Here is a 14,817-nt window from a genome sequence, read left to right on the forward strand (position 1 = left end):
CATGTATGTAATTCACTTTATAAAAAAAATTGTAGTGTATAATATTGCATTCCCATGTAAATTTTATGTGCTATGTAACTTCCATTGGTCAGGACGGATACGTAATTCAAATTTGATGTGCTGTGTAACGGTTTCATTGGTCAGGATGGATACGTAGTTTGAAATACTAATGATCCCAGCTAATTTTCTTGTTCTTCACTGAACAAAATTTTGTTCTCTTGAATTCCATTGTTTTAGGCACCCAGCGTAAGTTCATTCGAGCCTTTGCTATTGTGTATACCCAGATGTCTTTTTTTTTTCTAATATGCACATTGGAGAAGCAGTTACTATACTGAAACATTTAATTTTGTAGTAGTCTTCAGTTTCTGTGAATCAAAACGCTAATTTTCATAATGGAGAAATAACGACAGTCATTCCTATACCATTGCGTAGTAAGAATTTCAATAGATTCAGAAAAAAAGCAGTTCAGTGTACTACAGAATTTAAGAGGAGCTTGCTGGAGGAGCACACTGAAGTCTTTTACTTGCTTTAATTTGCAGGGATGTGCGGAGGGAGATGAGCAACTTTCTAGAATACAGTGTAAAGTCTCGCTTCAAAATACAGTGCTAGTTAAACATATTAAAAATATATATTAAGTAATCTTCACTATTGTCTGTGTGAAGCTTAGTATTCATATTTTTGTATTGATCACTTGAGCTATGAACTTTAGGTGTGGAGCTTTAATTTAAGAAGTGATCGAGGCAGACTATGATCAGACATCAGGCTATGATCAAACATAGAAAGTGATTGATAGTTAAAATGATTGTTGTTATAAAATCATGTTGCATTTCGTGTGTTAAGTATTAGTAATTTAAAATTGTATAATGCCCTTAGTGTATAATAAAACAAAATGTACCAGCAAGTTCATAATGAAGAATAACTACGCATTTTGAGATAAATTGTGTGTCGGAAATAAGATGTGCCACTGTTGAAGTCAACTTGTTTTTGTTTTTATTTCCTGTACAGGGCTGTGTCTTGTGTGTGCAATGCAAACTGAACCTGTATCACCCAAGATAAGGTAAGGAATTTCCGAGATGGTGGCTGAACAGATTTTTACAGCTTTATTTATTTTATTTATTTATTTTACATTTATTTACCAGGAAAGTCCGACTGGACACAGGTCCTTTTTCAGCTGAGGCCTGGGGAGAAAAGCTCCAAGGAATGCACATATATAGTAAAAATATAGCATACAGTTGTAAAAGATGCAGAAGTAAAAGTATAGAAAGAAAATTTCTAAGAACAAAATAATATTTACAATAAATGATCTACATAAAACTTTGACCTTTGTTCTGATGAGATCTTTACTTATATGGCATTGCCATATGTATGACAGAACTCACAGGAGTTATACATTATGCACATGCAATGGCTGAATTCCAATTGACTGTTTCTATAGGAAAAGCCATTTTAAAGGTTAAAAAGAAATATCAACGTTGTTACAGAAACTCAATTGGCAATTCAGAAGACAGTAAAAATATTAATAAGAGGTAGGCTACTGTAACTCTTAAGTGTACTAGAAACTAACCAAGGGAGGAGCACGAGCAGAGCCTCATTTCAGTTAAGTGTGTCTTTAGTAGCTTTTTAAATTGTACTGTTGAGTTGGAGGCAGTTGGGGTTGGTAGTTTGTTCCAAATTTTGGGAATGTAGTTTCAACTTTGGCATAATGATTGTTTTCCACACTCTGATTTTGTCTCTAAAAGCAGTTCAGCATTTAGACAATGAGATCTTGTCTGTCTGCTAGCTGAAATCATCACTGATTATTTCATAAGGGTGGTACTACTGACCAAAAATGATTCTCACTTAGAAACTAGACTTTACAAACCAACTTTTTTCAGGTTTATTACAGAAAATGCCTGCAGAAAATTTTCATCCATATCATTTTATTACATTATACAAATTAGTTTGAAAGGGATAGTTCGTATTCTTCCAGAATGTTTTTATGTATTTTGTTGAAGTGTTGTACAACTAGGTCAAGGCTCATTTCTTATTCAAAGGCTCCATAGTAGTAAAATGGAGACCTGGAGTGCCATACATGAAATATTTTGTATGCAAAGTAGAGGGAACAAGTTTTATGGTGAGTTGCAAAACTGCTTAATATTGAAATCAAAATGTTTGCATGACAGCTTTTCAAAGCTATTTATTTACTTACATTTTTTAACTATTTAGATGGACTGGTACAAATACCCTTTTCATAGGTTCATATGTTCCTAATAGGCTATTGACTCTAGAGAATCTTTAGAAGCCTAACCATGCATGCCCGTAAAGTGTTTTTTCTTTGTAATTTAAATACAAATTAACCCAGAGCAGTGGAACATTTCCATGTTGTCCTTTTCCAAAAGGGTCAAAGGTGCTACTCCATGGATGACTTTGCAGTTTCACATCCATTCATCTAAATTATGTTTGAAAAGAGTAACAAAAAGTAAAGTAATCCAACCAAGGATCCAAAAGGAGGAGGCAAAAGTGAAACCAAGATTCTTTTATTCCACAACAATTAGTGCTTTCATCCGAATTACAGGGACTTCATCATCCTTCTTTTCAACCATTCTTTTGGATTCATGTTTGAAAAGAGTAAGAAAAGTATTTTGTTTTATGAAGAAAGGAAAACGATTCTAAGGAAATAGAATTCTCTGAGATGCATATCTGTCCCTTCAACATGTTCTGTTTAAAGTTGCAGAAGAGATTAAGATCTGTGGGTCTATATTGAAAGATTGAATGCTGAAAACAGTGAACAATGTTTCATCGACGCATTTTCAGAGAAAGCTGAAAATGTCGAAACCACAGAACAGCGATTTCTTCACTGTTCCAACCAGAAAAAAAAAAAAAAAAAAAAATTAAACACTTCCGAACACACACACACGTATCCTAACCCTAATTGTAACCCCTCCCCAAAAAAAACAGTGAACAACTCAATACACATATACACGTAACCAACATCTAATGGAAAAAAAGTAAACATTTTAAAACACATGCACTTACCTTAACCCGCACCCTTAACCCTAAGGTCAGTAACTGTTGCACATTCACGCTCGGGAGCTATACTGGACAAGGGACCACACTATACTAAAGAACATGGCAAAGCAACTAAATGGTCAAGCAACTTCTTTCCCAGGGAAAGAATTCGCTGAACAGCCGCTTCGCTGTTTTGGCTGTTCGCTGTTCGCTGTGTATGTGTCAATGAAAACACACTCGACAAAATGCGTTTTTGTCATTCTAATAGGAACCCAGATCTGTTGAGCAGGAGTTTGTCACCACTGGAATTGTGGATATGCAGTGGATCTAAGAGTTTAGGATCTGTTGAGTCTCTGATGCAGAAGCTGCCTCTATGATACCAAGAATAGGGACAAGTGTTTGAGACTATCATTTTATTTCTTATTATTTTAAGCCCTTGAGTTTCTTGGTGAGAAAACATTAAGCATTCGGGGGGGGGGGGGCATTGTAATCAATGATTGGCCTAATAAGTTGTGCAATGAAAAAGAACTGTCTTACAATAGTTAATACACAGTGATGAAAGCACAGCTCATCATCTAGATGAGCTCCCAGGTCCCTAGCTACTTGATCAATTTTCAGGAGTGCGTTGCCATTGTGATATTTGTAGGGGATGTCCTGCTTTTCTAAGGATACCATTATTAATTTTTCTGGCATTTAGTTTTAGTCCTTGGATTTGACATTGTCTATTTGTTTGAGAAAGACCCATTTGGAGGATCTTGGTACCACCTGGGGAGTTTGGTACCTAGTTTACAGTTGTCTGCAAACTTGGCCAGCCATAAACCCTTAACATTGGTTTGACCTCTGTGTAGTAAAGAGGAATGGCCCAAGGACAGAGGCATGACCTGGGTACAGAGGTATATAAGAAAGATTTTGTCCACTGAATGACTTAGCCAGACTATAGTATTGAAAACGTATAGATTGGTAAAATGTAACATTTATATACAAAAGAACAGGACGTGTACAATTTTGTTGAAGTATATATATACATAGGATCATGGCTGACAGAAATGCATAGTGGGTGGCTTTTATAATACCCCTATCATTCTAGTTTAGTTCTGCACATTTTCAAGCAAAATAGGCACATATTTAAAACAATTGTGACTGTGAGTTATATACCTTTACAATTTTGCAGTTACCTTGTTAGACAGAGTCTTGATGAATCATAGCTAGTAAACAAAGATGTGCCAGAATTGATGACAATGGGTATGTAAGTATGCTGATTGAAGGTGAGAAGGAACTAGTATGCTGTGAACCTTGACCTTTGCCCTAAAACACCTGCATTCAGTTTTATTATGTAGATACACATATAGTAATTGTTCAAATCCTAGCACAGTAGTCTCAGCTTTTACATTCATTGGAAGTTTATTCCAAATATCAGGGCCTATTTTAGAAAAGGCTTGTTCCACAATGACAGTTTTTAACAGGGGTTCTGCTTAAAAGGGGTGACATTTTTCTTGGGTAATTTTTAGTGAGTATACTCCTTCCCTTATTGCCAGTTTTCTTAGAGTGGGCAGTAATCTTTAATATGTTGACTATCAGTGTGCACATTTAAGTAAATATTGCTGTGATTGGTAGCCATAGAATATCACAGTTGGCTGCTCAGTTTTCCAACAGAGCAAATCTGCATAGTTTTGTCTTCAGCTATTTATAGTCTTAATTTATTGTGAACAGAGATGAAGGCTAGTAGAGCAACAAAGGGAAGGTATTGTACCTCCAAATTCAAACTACTGAACAGTCAACTGAATTAAGTTTGGTTAGTGTCCTAAATCCAGCGGGAACAGTATTATATTTCATTTTTACTGGTAAACCCACATCACCAACTTGGTTTATTTTGCCTGCTGTCTGATCTCTTTTTCTTCAGGGGTTTGTGTGTTTAGTGAGTATTAGTAACAAATGACACTTGGTGTTAGTAGCAAAGTGCTGCCAGTTTAGTGAAGAGAGAATCTCAGCATTAGTATCTGAATCATGCAGAGAATTTCTAACACTCCTCAAATATGCTGACTCTATTTCTTAATTTCTTCACCACTGATTAAATGATTACATCAAGTGTTTGGTTTCAGTATTACATACATGCATACATACAAATATTTCAAGCAATGGGCATTAATGCCATTCTAGTTTACCAATACACCAAAACACTTGTTCCCATAATAAGTGTCCAGGTTGTTCTTAAAAATATCTAAACTAGTACTTTAATTTAATTTGGTAATCTGTTCCATGCATCATCTACTCTGTCAGAGAACCAATTAGTACGTTTCTCATTCATATAGAATCTTCTGCATGGGTTGTCTGATGATTCTCCAGTATGTTTTGATAACCCTAAACATTTCCAGATTTAGTTGTCTCTAAATGCCCTATATACCTGAATAAGATCTCCTCTTGGATATCTATAAGAGACAGTGCAAAGGTTTAGATATTTTAGTCATTCATAACAACTTAAATTTTCACATCCATGGATGCTCTTGGTATATTTCCTCTGTACTCTTTCCAGTTTACTCATGCTTGTTTTCTTATAGGGTTTCCATATTATTTCATACTCAAGTTTGTGTCTAATGTAACAAACAATTACTTCATTTTTGATTTCCTAGACTTTATACATTTTTTATACAACCTATAGTTTTATAATTATCATTAACCAATTGGTTGATTAGAAAAACTCATAGTTGGATCTACCCATATGCCCAGGTCCTTAAATAAGTCTGCAGTTTTAATCTCTGTGTGCTGTATTAAATATTCACCTTTCATTTTATGGCTCCTAATTCTCATATGCTTAGTTTTTTGATGTATTTATCAACATATTATTTTCCTGTGTCCAAATGGTCAATTTAGTCCAGTTATTTTGCAGGCATGCCTTATTTGTAACACATGTAATCAGTTTACCCAATTTCAGGTCATCTGCATATAGACTGTAGATTACTTCAGGTGAAAAAATTAGGTCTGAAAGATGCAATCTAAACAAGTAAGGGGCACCCTTACTGTAACCAAGAATTACACCTGTCCAGTTGCTGTATGATACTTGCCATGTCCTATTTATAAGCCATGCTGCTATCCATCTTATCAGGAGTACATCAGTACCTATTTGCTCTAATTTATGATCAGTGTTTTTTTTTATGACCCTGTCAAATGATGAAGTTAAATCTATATAAATTACATCACGGCACAATTCATTATATTGTTATGGAACATCATATTACAGGTGGTAATAGATCTATTTTAAACATGTTTGCTGATATACGTTTCAAGTCCCAACCTATCCAATTCTGACAATAACATATCCAATATTACCTTTTCTATTATTTTTCCACAACATGAAAATAGACTTAAGGGTCTGTATGATTCTGAATTTGTACTACTCCCCTTTCCGTTAAAGACCGGTTTAATAAATACATGTCTCCAGTCTTGAGGAATCTCCCCGTATTTATATGACTTGGTGAGTAATAGATATAATGGCACCATAGTGTTCTCAGATCATTGTTACTAATCCCTTCCCTGTTCTTTGTTTGAATCCAGTTTGTACAGTTCTTTTTCGATATAATCTAATTTGATTCCATTATCTGAGTTTACCTGGATATTACTAGGATAACTTATCACCCCTTTTGTGGAGCCAAACTAGTTTGCATAAGATTTTGTAAATATTTCTATAATCTGTTGTCTGAGAATAAATTTTAAAATCTCCAAAAGTAGCAATGTAACGAAGAAACAAGGCAGAATAAAAGTATAAATAATTTAATCTGTGCAAAATGTAATACAAAAAATTTAATTTATTTAGCTGTATGTAATACGTGCAGCTCATTTTATGTAGGTATGACAAATCTTTCCTTGAGGGAATGTATAAGAGAGCACTTAGCTGCTATTAGAAATAATGAAGCAGAAAGAAGTGCATTAGCCAAACATGCTGCTCGGTACAATGTAGTTCATGATTTTACTTTGAATAGTTGAATGTATACTCCCAGTCTTAGACTAGGTGACATTAAGAACTTAACAGAACAACATGAACTAAGATGGATACTGGAATTGCAGGCTGATAGAGTAGCAATTAAACCTTATCTAAAAGCACATACTTTGAAATAATAAGTGATATGAGTCATGTCATAGTGCTTGTCGTGTATTGCATATATATATATATATATATATATATATATATATATATATATATATATATATGTATTTTTATTTTATGCATATGTTTTGAATTTATATTTAATTTGATGTCTCTCTAAGGTTTTAATATGATTTAATTGATTGTGTATTTTAGCCTTATATATAGGAAGTGATGCAAGTTATTTCATGGTCTGATGAAGCATCTTGTTTGGTGTGAAAGTGCTAACCATTGATTGAATTGTTTATACTTTTATTCTGCCTTGTTTCTTTGCTACATTGCTACCTTTGGAGTTTTTCTTTTTTTTTATGTGAGCTAAAGTTGATCTGCAGTGGCATCACTATTTCTTATTAAATTTTATAATCTGCACACAGTTTATCAATTTGTATGTCTTCACTCCTTCCACATTTTATGTATCTATAAAATGGTTCCAGTAAGGCTCAATTATCTTTATATACATTTTCTTCAAATTTTTCTTGATCTTGTCTTGCACTAAGCTTAATCCAGTTTATTTCAGTTTTCAAAGTTATAGTTTGACTTCTTTTCCATTTCTTATATTTTTTGTCTCTCACCTTAATTGGGTATCTTGTTTTTATGGAAGTATATCTCCCAGAAGTTGTATGCCTAGATTCTGATGTTAAACATTTTTTTTTTATTTTTTGCACTCTGTTTCTCTTTCAAAACTTTCCACATTACATATGCAGTTTTTCCACTGAACACCTCACTCCAGGTAATTTATTTTTTTTTATTTATTGACATTTGTTAACCGGGTTGGTCCAGCTGGGCATGAGCCCGTTTTCAGTGGAGACCCGAGGAGAAAAGCTCCAATTCCAAAAACAATTAGGATAACGTAGGTAACAAAGCATAGAAAGTACCATAACCAATTATAACTCCATAACATTAATACAAATTATGACTCAAACATATTCAAATTACAGCAAGAGGGTTTTCTCAAAGAAATGAGTATATGAACCCCTAATGTGTTTTTTTTATGTACAAAAAACAAGTTGTATACAAGTGATCAAATAAGAGATATTTAAGTGAATCAGAATTTATTGCATAGGCTTTGTAGGAAGGTATAGGTGCTTTCAGGAGTTCAGAGGAAAGGAGCACCATTTGTATAAAGGGGACATATCAGGTAGGTTCTAAGCAGAGACATGATTTAGTGTTGAGAAGATAATGTTTGAGTTCCTTTTTAAAGTGTGCAGGGTGTATGATGGAGTGGATGTTCAGAGGAAGTTTGTTCCAAGTGTGGGCTATAGAGCAGTTATATTGCAGTTTACCTGTGTTCTTCTTTGGATGGTCTACATTCAGTAGTTGTTGGTTAGAGCTGTGGAGGGTTCTAGAAGGGGTATAGGTAGATACAAGAGTAGTGAGAGCTGGAAAGGATGAAGGCCTGTATAGAATGGAGTGAATAACTTGAAATTGAGAAAGTAGCAGTAGTTGAGGGAATTCGAACCATTGTAATGTGTTCAAGGCAAGGCAGTGATGGGAGTTATAGGGGGGGGTTAGTAATGAATCTTGCAATTTTATGGTAAGTTTGTTGCAGTTTGTTCATGGTAGTAGCTTGTATATTGGTTAGTATTGGGGCTCTGTAGAGAAGTGTGGGCAGGAGGAAGGACTGAGCTAGGGAGAGTCTAGCATTTGGAGTAAGAAATCGTTTGTTATGATAGAGCAAGCCAAGTTTCTGGTGTGTTTTTTTTATTCCTTCCAGTAAGTGTAAGTTAAATTTGAGCTCTGCATCTATAATGACACCTAACAGTTTAGTGTGTGGTTCAGGTTTTATGATTGTGTTGTTAGAGGATGTTATGGTAAATGTAGATTTGTGATTGGAAAAAGAGTGGGGGAGAAAGAGCAGGAGCTTGGTCTTCTTAGGGTTAAGGATAAGCAGATTGTCAGATAGCCATTTCTCTGTGGATAGAAAGGAGTTTTGAGTAAGGGTGAGAAGGTCTGTGATACTACTGGAGATTGAGATGAGTGTAGAGTCGTCTGCATATTGTATAAGAGAAGATTGTCTACAAGAGGTGAATAGTTCATTTGTAAAGATATTAAATAAGAGGGGACCCAAGATAGAGCCTTGAGGAACACCTGCTGGAACAGATATAAAGGGAGAGCAGGAGGAGAGCCATTTGACAGATTGCTGCCTACCTGAGAGATAGCTGGAGAACCAAGCAAGGGGGGAAGAAGACCGGTTGAGGTTAGATAATTTAGAAAGTAGTATAGGGTGAGAGACTGTGTCAAAGGCTTTGGAAAGGTCAAGGAAGAGGCAGGATATTAGCTGATTGTTATCAAGGGCATTGGCTATGGTATGAGTGAAAGAGAAGGAGGGTGGTAGATGTGCTGTGGTTGGGACAGAAACCATGCTGAGTGGGAGTGAGAAGGTTGTGTTGGAGGAGATGGTTGAGAAGTTGTGAATGTATGCATTTTTCGAGCAGCTTGTAGATGGGATAAAGGATAGCAATGGGACGATAGTTAGATGGATCAGTGGAGTGTCAACCTTTATGCAGTGGAATAGTATAGAAGGATTTCCAGATAGTAGGGAACTATAGCCTCTTGCATAGATCTGTTAATAAGAACGGATATAGGATAGGTTATAGATTCAGCAGCGAGTTTGAGAAATGTAGGAGGTAGGTTATCGGTAGAGGGAGAGCATGGTTTAAGCTTAAGAAGAAGGGATTTAATGTAGGAAGTTGACACAGGTTTAAATGAGAAGAGATTCTTCTCATTTACATAGTGAGTGTTTTGTTTCCTTATCTGTTCTGTGCATTGGTTTAGATTTCAGTTTGGCAGAATTATCTAGCAACAAAGTAACCTTTATAACCCCATGATCACTGCATATCAACAGTGGTAAAACTTGAAGTAACAGTAATTTCTTTAGGAACATAAACAATGTCTAGTATGTTCTACAGTCTGAAGTAATTGTTCCTGAATATACATTGTGAATAATTTCCTTACTAATGTTATTGAATCAATATTATTCCAGTCTGTTTCTGGTAAATTAAAGTCATTAGCCAATATTATTATTCCCACCTGTGTTTCATGCAAGAAATGTATGAATTCCTCTAGGTCATCTACACTTGACTTTGGTGGTCAATACACACCAACAATTGTTATATGTTCCAAGGTTGTCTTTTTTGTCACAACTACACAGTCTATATTATTGGTGTTATCAAACATGTAATAATCAAAAGTATAACTTCTTTAATTCCTATCATAACACCTACACCTGATTTTTTGTTAGAATGTCTGTTACAGTAAAAACATTTATACCCTGAAAGAACTGGTTTCCAGTCATTGTTCTTTAACCATGTTTTACAAATAACATCAGTCTTGTGGAAATGTAGCAAATTTCCCAATAGAAAAACTACATTAGTAAGGCTCCTAGCATGAACAACTATCAGAGATACATCAAATGTTGCTATCTGTGAACTGATAAATTTTCACCTGGCAAAAATATTGCCTAGTGTTTGTCAAATATTGCAAAATTTCTCTTCCCTGATCTTGACAAATGCACACCATCCTGTCTGAACATGTGTTCCCAAAACTAGGCTTGGATGTTCTACACATTTCCATTTTCTAAAACAGGGCATTTTTTCCATGTAGGTATTTACACAAAAAATCTTTGCATTCATGGTGACCGGACTATCCTTTCTATACAGGATTTGTGAAAAATACATTCTATCACCAATACAAGCTGTACTATCTAAGAGGGCTGTCAGTTCCCTACTAACAGTGAAATGTTGACATGACAATAATAACAATGGAAAACAACAAAACGGAGACAACTGAAAACAGAAGAGACGTTTTTTATAGATGTTTAGCGCTTTCGTCAGTTGTGAACTGTAGAGTTAATCAAAAAAAAAAGACTAGATCAGTCCACCAACATAAAATGTGTGCCTATATATATATATATATATATATATATATATATATATATATATATATATATACACATACACATATACATACATACACACACAATATATACACACCCACATAATTGGGTAATTGTGGCCAAACCACATGACTATTTAACATCAATTAACCATAAAGGAGCAAGGTATGAGATTATCTAGGTTAAACAATGCTTAGGAGAATTTTATTCAAGAACTCGGTAATATGAAACAGGAATTTATGTTGAGAGGTTATAATGGTAAAGTATTAGAGAATACTTTGCAAGATATTAATGTATTGCATAGAAGTAGAGCTAGACCTCATTTTTCAGCCCAGACTACAGATGAAAAACACCAGCTAGTGAAACTAGCAAAAAGGAACAAAACAAAAAAAAAAAACAACACAATCCTCTTTGAGTTGCATAAAATTTTTTACTGGTGTCTCCTGGTACCTCGGCTCATACCTTCATGGGATAAATTACACACCAGAAAACCATTCCTTGTATAGTGCATCAATCAACACCACATTCTAAGCATATTCATGTTAAAGTGAAAACATCCCTTTTAACCAACAAGAACACGAAATGAAGTTGAAAGACAAATTTGTATTTCCATTATTGTTCCCATTATTTCCCATGTGAAAGTTAAACATTGAAATTTACTTCTAGGTTTAAACCTGTTGGATGCAAAGTATTGAACAATGAATTTAGTTTCCAAGGCTAATAATTTATTTGTAAACCTTTCACCCTGCTGACATAAAGATTTTCCTAATACACTGAAAAATAGAGTAGAATCTGAACCCCCATGATAAGTACAAAAATTGTTAGCAACTGGGCTACCCAGTCTACTGTGTCTAATGTCCGCCAAATGTTCAAGGATGCGCTTCTTAACCTGTCTCTTTGTTTGTCCTGTGTGCCATTTTACAACAGGACAACCACAACCAATGACATACACTACCCCACTAGAACCGCAGGTGAACCTTTGTGTAGCTCTATATATTGTATTATTAATCTTGGTACCATCTAATTTCCTGATCATAGGACAAACTTTACTACCTGAACAGGAAAAATACCCCACTTGTACATCTGTATTTATACTTAAATTTCTGTTGTTAACCAATTCCTTAAGATTAGAAAATCTACCATATGAAAAAGTGACCTTCTTATGGAACAAACCTCTGACGGTATCACCTTGTGTGACAATTGACCAAAATCTCCTTACCAAATTGCTTAACATTTCAGAAAAGGGTGAAAATCTGCTAACAAAAAACATTTCTTCTTCATGATTGACATGTGCCTGGTGGCCACTCCTTACAAACTTCCCTCTGTCATGAATACCCAGAACTCTTTGTCCTGTCCTCTCTAAGAAATCCACCGATACCCCCTGGATACTACCCTATCCCTTACTTTCAAAAATTCTTCTGAAATCAATCTCTTATCATGAGTATTATTAAAAATACGTCTATACTCCCCATATGGGAGTGAATCCAACAAATGGGGGGATGCATACCTGACGCTAAAAGAAAATTATTAGTAAACATTTCTTTCACATAAGGTCTAAACTGCACTTTCCTATCCTTGCCAACATACAATTTTAAATCCAAAAATTGTATGAACTCTCTAAGACAATTGAACGTAAATGATAATCCAAAATTGTTATTCTCTTCCAGATCAGTCATGCATTTTTTTTAAAATCTTCAATTTCCCCTTTACATATGAAGTTCAGATCATTTATGTATCTCTTATAGATGACTACATTATTAACAAAAATCCACTGTTGTAAATAAAAACTTGCTTAAAGGAATACATAAAAATGATAGCATACGATGGGGTGAATGAAGCAACCATGGCAGTATCACCCTTTTGTAAATATATCTGATTTTCAAATGCAAAGCAATCGTGTGTTAAACAAAATTCCAGCAGCTGTAAAATGTAATTAGTCCTGGGACCTCCCCCCATAATTGTAGCTACTACCTCTATTCCCAGCAAGTTACTTATGTATAGAGTGCCTTAACATCAATGCACGCCCAAAAATAATCGGCCTGACAATCCATCACTCCAGCTAGATCACAAAAATCCTTACTGTTCTTAATGTGCGATGGAATTCGCCAAACATAATCCTTAAACTGCGAGTCTAAAAAGATTCCCACATTTTGTAAATAAGACCCCACTCCCGATACTATCGATCTTCCAGGAGGATCCAGCAAACTTTTATGAATCTTGGGAATTGTGAAAAACTTGGCTCTTCTAGGATTCTTAACATGAAGCTTTCTTACATCACTAGTATTAAAAAAAAAAGTCTTTCCCTTTTCTCTAATTGCAATAACAAGGAATTAAACTCAGCAGTTGGATCACTATTTAACTTTAAATAAACTTTTTTGTCATTTAACAGGTCAAAAGACATCTTGTTGTATTGCTCCCTGAATAAAATTACCCAGTTGCCACCTTTATCTGCTTGTGTAAAAAACACTTTCTTGTTCTCATTACGTATGCTCTGCAATGTTAACCACTCTTCCCCACTCAAATTGAACCTTTTTTCATTTTTTTTTTGCTTTTTTTTTACAAAAACATTGTATTCACGTTCAATTTCTTTACACAATGTTGACTCAAAAACATTAATAACCGTGGTATTTTTTGGAGGAACAAAATTACTCGCATACAGTACTGCGGGTACCTTGAGCTTCCCATATCCAGTAACAAAGGCCTATCCCAAACTTTAATATTATGGTCAATTGTTAATCTGTGAATTTTAGTTTATCTTGCTTAGTGTAATTTGTGTTGTAGTTTTTATATTGGCAAATCTAATCGCCTGTTAATGGACAGGGTGAAGGAGCATTTGAGGGACATTAGATTGGGCAAAGAAACCAGTCCATTAGCTAAACATGTTTTACATACAAATAATGAGCATGTATTTAACTTTTTGGTAGTAGAACTATTATAAAGATGGCAGGATGTTCTGAATAAGACTGAATGTAGAGAATTATACTGGATAGTGGAGCTTCAAGCTGGTAAATTTTAAGGGGGCCAATGGCAAGGTCTCTTTAAGACCTGCTCTTAGACAGTGAGATTTACAGAAATTATACTTTGTAACCACTAGGAGGTTTTAAGGATGTGTGTCCCTTTAATATCAGCTATATTAGTGAATTGATTTATTGTTTTTCCTGACTGAACGAAACATGTGATACAAGTTCTGTTCTTTGGCTTGTGTTTTAATGATTTTTATCTTCTGTTGGATTTTAATTTGATCTGGTCTGAAGAAGTCAATGATTTTGTGAAAGCATTCACCATTTTTATTGTACTCTTGCTGTTCATTAAATTTACTTTTGCCATGCACAGTGCTTTATTATTTGATGCTGAATTTGCAAATTTTGTTGTAGATGCTTTCTAGTTTGTGTTTGGTACAGGAGTTGAGATTTGGGAATATTTTTGAGGCATATAGGAGAGTAGGAAGAAGGGAGGTGGCAGCTATTTTTTCCTCTGATCACTTAGCAGGTGTTTTGCTCTATAAAGAGATCCTAGTTGATAGTGACAGATCCTAGTAATTTTGTGTTAGTGACATTTTCAGTTTTTTGTGTATGTTTTCAGTTTTTGTGTTTGAAGAGATATTAATGCCAGTGTTTTGATTTATGTTCTTAGGAAGGAATAACATTAGTTTGTTTTTATTGGGGATTAAGGGTAGTTGAGATTTATTTAGACCATATTCTATAGAGATGAAAGCTTCCTGTGTGATGGTTTCTAAGGTGGGAAGATTTGGGGCTGAACAAACTAAAGCCGGGTTATCAGCATGTTGTATTCTGAT

The 14,817-nt window shown here is 34.8% G+C and overlaps 1 protein-coding gene across 1 annotated transcript in view; it reads left to right on the plus strand.

The window, feature by feature from the left end:
* LOC122810356 (putative sodium-coupled neutral amino acid transporter 8) overlaps window positions 1-14,817 on the plus strand; it is a 755,867-nt gene that overhangs the window by 687,760 nt on the left and 53,290 nt on the right. Inside the window, exon 11 of the mRNA XM_044081937.1 lies at window positions 1,006-1,057. Within this exon, the coding sequence (XP_043937872.1) occupies window positions 1,006-1,057 (52 nt within the window). The remainder of the gene's footprint in view (window positions 1-1,005; window positions 1,058-14,817) is intronic.

The sequence above is a fragment of the Protopterus annectens genome, chromosome 8.part1 (assembly GCF_019279795.1).
Source record: "Protopterus annectens isolate FY-2018-M chromosome 8.part1, PAN1.0, whole genome shotgun sequence".
NCBI classification, from domain to species: domain Eukaryota; kingdom Metazoa; phylum Chordata; order Ceratodontiformes; family Protopteridae; genus Protopterus; species Protopterus annectens.